Genomic DNA, 8343 nt, shown 5'->3' with positions numbered 1-8343 from the left:
ATTTAGTTCTTTTTTTAACATAGCATTGTAATGTAAGTTTATATCTATAAATATTTTGTAAAGTGTTAATATTATATGAACATCTTCATTTATAAAGCTAAAAAGTGGGTCAATGATAGAAGTGGTATATCTGCAATCACACAAAGATAGAAGTGGTATTTTTGCTAAACCATGACACTTGAATCATCGGGCCGAATTAACACCAACACTTGGACTACATTTGATGACTCTCTATTGCCAAAAATTTCTTCTCATTAGAATAGAAAAGAAATTAATAAAGCAATTAAAAAGAATAATATCACATTATGAATAAAAAAAAATAAAGATTTTTTTAAAAAATAAATAAAAAAAATTATTAATATTCTCCCAAAATAGGTTTGTTAGAAAGATATAGTTAAGATGATTTTTTTAATTTAAAAAGAGATTATTAATATTTAAAGGATTGTTTAATTTTTTAAGTTTAATTATTGGGTTTATTTGTTAACGGGAGATCAAACCTAATGCTAGGCACTTTTAATATATAAATATATATATATAGATTGATATAAATTGTTATGTTTGCATTGTATATATAGATTGTTTTTTTATGATTTATTTATTACCCTTTCTAGCTAAATAAGTTACATTATTATATTATGAAATCAATGATCTATTTATGTATGTTTCGTCATCATTGTTTGGTGAAAGAAGTAATTTGTTTAAAGGAACTAGCCAGGGCAATTATTTACATATGCTTAATTATCGACGAATTGGGTAATTTTGACAAAGGGTTCTATGGATTTGTTAGTTTGTTAATAGAGAAGGAAAAAGAGCAGGTGAGCTTAATCACTTCCAAAGATGATGGATTAGATGGCAGTTGTAGATAAACAAAGTTAGTAGCAAGCTTTTCTAACCCACCAAGGTAACCTTATATAAAGGAGATTGGCCTGAAAAATAGTAGCATAGATTTGTGAAATGGCAGAGATAGAATGGGGACAGACTTCAGGGAAGAAGGTAAGGCAACCACCTTCAGTTCCATTTCTATGGGAAGTAAGGCCAGGGATGCCTAAAAAGGACTGGAAACCAGAGGTTACTTCACCTACACCAATTTCCACTCCTCCACTCAAGCTCATTGCCTCAGTTCCTTTCCAGTGGGAAGAAAAGCCAGGGACACCACTACCTTCTTTTTCACAGCCACCAAAAGAATCACTAACTGCACTTTTTCCATTACCACCAACATATGGTTACTTCTCCAAGGATGATGAAGTTGATGAAAATGACAAAGATTACAGCAGCAGTGATAATAATGATGGAGAATATGATAATCGAAGTCTGTTTAAAATGGATCTCGAAACATTTGGTTCGGAAACAGATGAATCATATCATTCTCCTTCTGTCCTAGCAAACTGCCTGGTGTCGGCTGCGACTTCTGCCGCTGGTCCAGCACACAACACTTATTTAACTGAAGACATCAACAGTGATATGCTAGACTCCCCATCTTCACTAGCATCAGAAACAGATAGCAGTACAGGCAGCTATGCAACTGGACATTCAAGCCTTGTGGGGGCTTCTTTCCTGGAATGCCTCTTCCCATTGATTCCACCTAATTCTGGATTTCTTGGAAAGGTTGGGCAACCAGAGGAGTTTGAGGCACCGCAAGAAGTGTGGAATCAAAAGTTTGATCATCAAAATAACGACAGTCACATGATAAGGAGGCCACAAACACTAGGGGAGCTGATAATGATGAGCCGAAGGAGGAGCTACCGAAGAAAGGCTGTTCAAATGAGAAAACAGAATCTGTCAATGGTAAACCTCTTATCCCATGCTCTTACTGTCAATGCCATTATTACCTGAGAATCTAAGACTATTATCTAATGATGCTATCATATGCCATGAAAGAAGATTGTTATAAAAACACTCCACTATAACAAAAAATTGAAAACAATAAAGCAAGGAACAATAAAAAATAACCCATACAGATTATTCAGATTAATGCACTATCATCTGCTACTTTTCACAAGGTAATCTTAAACACATATTTTACCTTTTGGGATGTAACTTTATGATAGGAATTCACAAAGGGGGGAGCTTTTGGGTGCTGCATCTTTGGATATGGCAACAAGATGATAGAAGAAATGGGCATCAAGAGGAAGCAATTGCCCCGACTGAAGCTGGCATGGTAAAAACAAAGCTGACACTTCAACCAAGTTTCAACATCACTTTGGAATGAGTTGTTCTCCAATTAGTTTCTGAAGCATTTTAGTTTTCTTATCCTAAATTAATTGAAAAAGTGCATTGTAAAAGAGATTTTAGCTGATAATGATATTATATGAAACTTCACCAGAAAACTTTATATCTAAATCCCTTACTTCTAAGGCTGAAAGCCCAAAAGAGTTCAAAATTGTAAAACAAGGTGATTGAGAAGAAGAAAGAAAAAATAAAACAATAAATGAACAAATAATTTAACTGTGAGATATACTAGTTTCGGTAATTCTGCGGATCCGGTCCATAACTACAGGGATATCATCTTCAGCTATAGTAGTAAAACAACAACGAAACCAGCCCGGCTCTATGCAGTGGCAAGCTGAACCAGGAGTTACATTGATCTTAGAAACATTCAACAGCTTTTCCCATAACTCAAGTTCCCCTTTCTCACTGTATGATGGAATAAACCCACTCATATTTGCCCAACAGTAGAAACCAGCACTACTCTTTGCGCACTTGATACCTAATTGCCCCAAACCTGCTACAAATAAGTTATGCATATTACGTATCCTTTCTTTGTTTATCTTCATGTAATCCTCAAGGAATCTCGTATCTAAAAGCATCGATACTAGAAGACGCTGGGCCGGAGCAGAGATTGAAGAAAATCTTGTTAACTTTTTTGCAGCGGCCAAAACATTCTCGTTGTAAGAATAAATAACACCAACTCTAAAGCCCGGAATAGATAGGTCTTTCGACAGTCCGTATATTATGTGAACCCTGCTCTTTTCAAAATTCTCTGTCTCAATAATTTCTGCCATGCTCACAAACTCCTCATTTCCATACATGGACCCAGCAAATATTTCATCAGATATAACATGGATGTTCTTCTCCTGGGCAAAGTCTAAAATACCACAAAGTGTTTCCCGAGACAGTACATTGCCAACAGGATTAACAGGATTTGAAATTAGAATTCCACGAACTTTTACTCCTCGCTTTCTTGCCTGATTAAATGCTTGATCAAGCACAGTAATGTTCAAAGCAAAGTTATCAGCGCTACGGCAATGAACAGGAATTAGCTCCACCCCAGCTCGCCATCTAATGTCTCTATCGAAGCTGCAGATTTGTTTTGTAATTGGACAACAAAAAGATTAATGCAATATATAACGATCTGAAATTGGTTCCGTTCTTGTTTAGAAAAATAATTTCACCATTATTACAAGATGGAGCATTATAAGATGGCAGTATAATCACCATTACCCGGGATAATAAGGTGTGGGAACAAGAAATGCGTTTCCATTGTCTGCTAAGCAAAAGCTTAAAATTTCAGTAGCAGGGGTTGCTCCAGCAGTTAACACCATTTGAGACGGGTCAAATGTGATAGTTCTTTCCACGACCCGAGTCATGAAATCAGCAATAGCCTACAAAGTCAATTGTAAACTATATCACATATAATTTATATTACTATAAACAAAATAACCCGTGTGAAGAGATTAAAGAAGTTCAACACACCACTTTCAGTTCAGTCAATCCATCGAACGGTTGGTATGCTGCAATGCTGCTAATATTCAAATCGCCACCATTGGTTCCAATTATCGAATTAGTCCAATTCCCAGAAACCCATTTCTCAATAAGATCAAAACTCAACTGCAACGGTTGAAACCAAGCCAAAGTAAACAAAATTGACAGTCAATAATACTCAAGTAGCTAATCAGATCGAAAGAGAGACTCACCTTGTTCTCGGCCAAACCGAGCTCAATTACCCCATTTGGGTTACCCAATCTGTCATAAGGATCCTCCCTAACCTTATCCAGCCCAATATAGTAAGGGGAGTCATTTGGTTTTGCAATCAAACTTCCCCGGGTGGATAGTGTGACTCGGCCTATGGATCCACGACTGGACAAGTTTGACCTGGAAGACGACCTTTGGAGTTCGAGAAGATTGGAGGAAGACTGAGATGGCGACGGAGGATTCGAGGAGGTACTTGGAGGACGGTTTCGTTTGAGGTAGAACTGGAGGAAGTAGAAGAGGGCGCAGGGGATAAGAGAGCCCCAAATAAGGCCGCCTCTACCTTGCACCACACCTTGGAGTGGCACAATGAGGCGCATGGCTCTTAATTTCTCAGCACAAACTTCATTTTGTGAAAAAGCCACCATCAAATACTGTACATGTCAATACACCATTTCTTCGAAAAGGAAAGGTTAGCAAGAAATTTAACAACATACCTGCTCATTTCAACGGAAGGAATATTCTAATGCTTTTTGGGTGTCCAAGAGTTAAGCAAAAAATATCCGGCACTGCCAGTTTCACAAAAGCTACAAGTTACAAAAGTTTAAATGAGATATCAAATTTAATAAATTGCAAATATGCAACTTTGATAATATGATAATATTGTAGGTATAAAAAGATTAAAAGGAAAGTTTCCTAAGCTCAAACAATCACAACATCAAGACCATGTTCCCATGCTTTTCCTTAGCAATTCCATATTCAACACAACATGGAATTAATTTTAGCAATTATATTGTATCATGCAACCAAAATTCTACTTTATGTGCTTCTCAACCTAAAACAATCACTTGCCCAGGAGATTCATTATCTGTCGTTCATGTACACTGTTAAACTAAGTTGGAGTTTAAATAAGATTGAATGAGTTGAGGCAAGTACCACAGCAATAATGAGGAAATAGACAATTCTCAATCATCATCTTAGTACTAAACATTGTTAAGGTAAATGAAAAATAAATTCCGCATAGAGAGCCTAAGTTGAGGTGCCTTCAAATGTTACTTTTTATCAAGTGTATTCTTCAAAGCAGAATTGGTCACTCAATCTGTCCCCCACAATTTCATACATAATTATTTAAAACCTTTTTCCAAACTCCTTTATTGTTCTTGAATCATTTTAATTTATATGGACTAACTTCACAATCTCAACACGAGCATATCAAGTAAACGTGTTAAACATACATTAACACATTTAGTTCCACTAAAATCAAAACGCCTGGCGGAAAAAAAAAAGCCATTGTTTATAAATTAGCAGAGCATTAAAGCAGGCAGCATAATGATTTGATACACGACCGTAGATGTTCTAATAACAAGTTAACTAATTTGTAGAATAGAATAGCTAAAATAGCACTTTTCTATTATGTCTCCATTTTATAGATTCAACTTCATATCCAATATTACATAAAGGCCTCCCGAAACCAATCAAACAACATTAGCCTTAGCAAAAAGGCCATCATCAAAATTAAATTGATTTAACATTCTCGTAAATTGGTATACTAATAAAAAGTGACCAAGAGTGACTTCGCACACAGTGAGTAGTGTAATAAAGATGGCAAAAATACATTCTCTAATTTTCTAAAATTTTCAGTCTGTAAGATTCATTGAGTGTCCATATTCTGCTATGTGCATCTATAAAGAGATAAACTTAAGAAAATCAAAGCAAAAAAATAAAGCATAGATAAATAAAAACATGCAAACTCTACTTACCATGTCCTCCTTAGTTTTCTTCTTGTCTCTGTCAGTTAATGATAAAACCCACAGAATACCTATATATATCCCAATCGTAACTCTTGAAGTTTGGAACACCATGGCCATTACATGAGCTCACTGCATAAGTAAGACATTTTCAGTTAGACCCAATATTAAAACTCAAAAATGATACTAGAAAATGAAAAAAGTTTAGAACGAATAGGTGAAGTGAGATCCTGATAAGCTTCTCAGACAAACAAGTGGTGAATAAGATTTGTTTAAAAGAGGGCTTGAGACAAAAGATGAGGCTGGAATCTGGATAGGTCAAGGTTGTACGCGTGGTAAAATAGAAAATTTGGACGTGTCAACAAGTGAGAAGATGGCTTTTTGATAATTAACCAAGAAAGGTACAAGGCGGCATTTTGTGGTAATTTGTCAAGGGGGGCCGAAACTTTTTACTGCATTTGAAATGAAAATCTGAGCAAAAAAATATGAAACTAAATGAATCTTCTCACAGTTTTTTAGATGAAAGATTTGAGCAATTGACGCCTTTTGATTTTTCATTTAGATATGATTCCATCCGATTTCAGTTCTACTACCTGCTAACAAAAACAACAGACAAATGTATCGATATCTACCATATATATACAAAATTATACAAATACACACAAATTAAGCAGAGGTGGAGATTGATACCTAGTAAATAAGGGTCGTAAATTGGATTGGATGAGCCCGTAGCGCCAATAGCTGCGGCCAACGTTCGGCTCTGCTCTTCAAGTAAATGCTTCGCCGGTGCTAGTGACGGTGATGGCTATGGCGACGGAGAATGGATAGAGAACTGGAGGATATGTTGCCGTGAAGTAAAAAAAAAAAAAAAAAAGACCACCGGTGAGAGAGAGCGGGCGGGGAGAGGAGATAGGTTTTAGGACGAAAAAACAAGAAAAAATTACATTTTATTCCCACTTTTTATTTTTATTTTAATTGTTACTTTTTATTTTACTATTTTTTTTTTAAGAAAGCATCAATTATAATAAATTAAAGAGACTCGTTTACAATAACAGAAAAAATAGTCGAGGATAATTCCTCAAGCCAAATACAATTATTATCCTGCACTAAAACATATTTCACTAAACCATGAGCAGCATGATTAACATATCGTCTAACATGACGAACAAGCTAAATGGAAATTGGATAAATGATAATGAACATCCACAACCAAATCATGAAAATAAGACATAATGGGTCTTGAATTGTTAATCACATCAGCAAGAAGCAAAGAATCTGTAGGTTCAGACTCCTAGCAAAAAGTAGACCATGAAACATGGCCTTACCTTCCATGAGGCTTATAGCAACCGCGCACTAATTTTGACTTTGCAGCCTTGACACACCCAGAAGAATCTTGAATAATTATGTCTAAACCAATTCTTTTTTAGGAAGAATCAAAAGCTGCATCAATGTTCATTTTGAGGCAATGCACAGGAGGAGGTTGCCACTTAATTGGTGCAACACCAACCGAATGAAAAACTTTCACACCAGTAGAGGAAAGGTGTGCACTAGTAGTAGTTTGTATGTCTACAACACCAGCAGAAGTAGAAATATCTACTACATCAGTAGAAAGAGATGATACACTAGTAGCACTATGACCTGCATCAGCAGCTCCAGAACTTGCAGCCGAGTTGATTTTAGCAGCAGCATTTTGGAAGTTGTGAAGATAAGCTAATGCCTTAGAATGGATTTCAATTAATGTTTAAGGTGATTTACCATGAAGAATATTGTTTCGATCATACCAAATAAACCACATAATGCAAAAAATCATTTCCAACTCAGATTTGGTATGAACTTGTGAGAGGTGAAACAAAAATACCTCTGGTTTCAAACTAGTAGCAGATCGCAAATCAAAAGAAAACCCAGAATGAAGCCACACTGATCTTGCATGTTTGTAGCTAAACATTGCATGCCCCACTGATTCCCAAGCATTTTGGCATAAACAACACACAGTAGAGGTAAGAGATTTCTTTCTAAACAATGAAGTAGCAACAGGGAGGCAATTTTAAATAGCCCTCCAACCAAAGATTTTCACTTTCGAAGGAAGATTCAAACCCCAATAAGATTTCCACCGTTGTTCTTGTGTTTGTGAAGATGAAGATTTTGAAACTTCATCACTTGAACAGGCCAGATGGTAAGTTGATTTCACTGTGAATTAACCTACAGTGTAGTGCCAAAACCATTCATCTCTAGATGAATGAAAAGAGAGAGGAATTGTGAGAGAATATTATCAACATCAGGAGGAGAGAAATCATTCTGCAATTTAGATAAATCCCATTCTCTATCTGATGTGATATAATCTGAAACCATATTTGTTGAATTCCCTGAGTAGTATAAAGGTACAAATACTGATTGACTTGGCACCCACGAATTTGAATGACATCTTATAGTAGAGCAATCACCAATCTTCAACCTTCAACCTTTCTTTAAGAGCTCCTTACCCCAACATATACCCTGCCATGTAAAGGAAGACATCCCCCCTTTTGGAGCATCAATGAAGCTGTTATTAGGAAAATAGCAACCCTTCAAGATGCGACTAAGGAGAGAATGAGGATTTTGGAAAATAAGCCCGACTTGTTTCGCTAAAAGTGCTTGGTTAAAATGAACAAAGTCCCTAAATCCTATACCCCCTTCTAGTTTGGACTTG

General features: G+C 36.0%; 2 protein-coding genes across 7 annotated transcripts; one reads left to right on the top strand and one right to left on the bottom strand.

Moving 5' to 3' along the window:
* The first annotated feature begins 696 nt into the window (after window positions 1-696).
* Window positions 697-2162, top strand: LOC115709519 (uncharacterized). Its single transcript, XM_030637639.2, has 2 exons — window positions 697-1785; window positions 2049-2162. The coding sequence occupies exons 1-2, from the start codon at window positions 955-957 to the stop codon at window positions 2160-2162; spliced, it is 945 nt and encodes a 314-aa protein (XP_030493499.2). The 5' UTR covers window positions 697-954.
* A 142-nt stretch (window positions 2163-2304) lies between these two features.
* Window positions 2305-6649, bottom strand: LOC115709518 (probable aminotransferase ACS12). Of its 6 annotated transcripts, none has more exons than XM_030637634.2 (8): window positions 6348-6649; window positions 6167-6250; window positions 5670-5789; window positions 4407-4496; window positions 3915-4312; window positions 3694-3828; window positions 3442-3602; window positions 2305-3297 (listed from the first exon to the last, which is right to left on the bottom strand). In XM_030637634.2, the coding sequence occupies exons 5-8, from the start codon at window positions 4287-4289 to the stop codon at window positions 2442-2444; spliced, it is 1527 nt and encodes a 508-aa protein (XP_030493494.1). In that variant the 5' UTR covers window positions 4290-4312; window positions 4407-4496; window positions 5670-5789; window positions 6167-6250; window positions 6348-6649; the 3' UTR covers window positions 2305-2441. The 6 variants fall into 6 exon arrangements, with proteins under 6 accessions (XP_030493494.1, XP_030493496.1, XP_060967698.1 ...); XM_030637636.2 differs by having other exon boundaries at window positions 6167-6253; window positions 6348-6614; XM_061111715.1 differs by having other exon boundaries at window positions 4407-4478; window positions 6167-6253; window positions 6348-6609.
* Window positions 6650-8343: the final 1694 nt, after the last annotated feature.

Source organism: Cannabis sativa, chromosome 3 (genome assembly GCF_029168945.1).
Source record: "Cannabis sativa cultivar Pink pepper isolate KNU-18-1 chromosome 3, ASM2916894v1, whole genome shotgun sequence".
Lineage (NCBI taxonomy): Eukaryota > Viridiplantae > Streptophyta > Magnoliopsida > Rosales > Cannabaceae > Cannabis > Cannabis sativa.
Note: the sequence above shows the minus strand (reverse complement) of the source record. Positions and strands in the feature narration are given on the sequence as shown.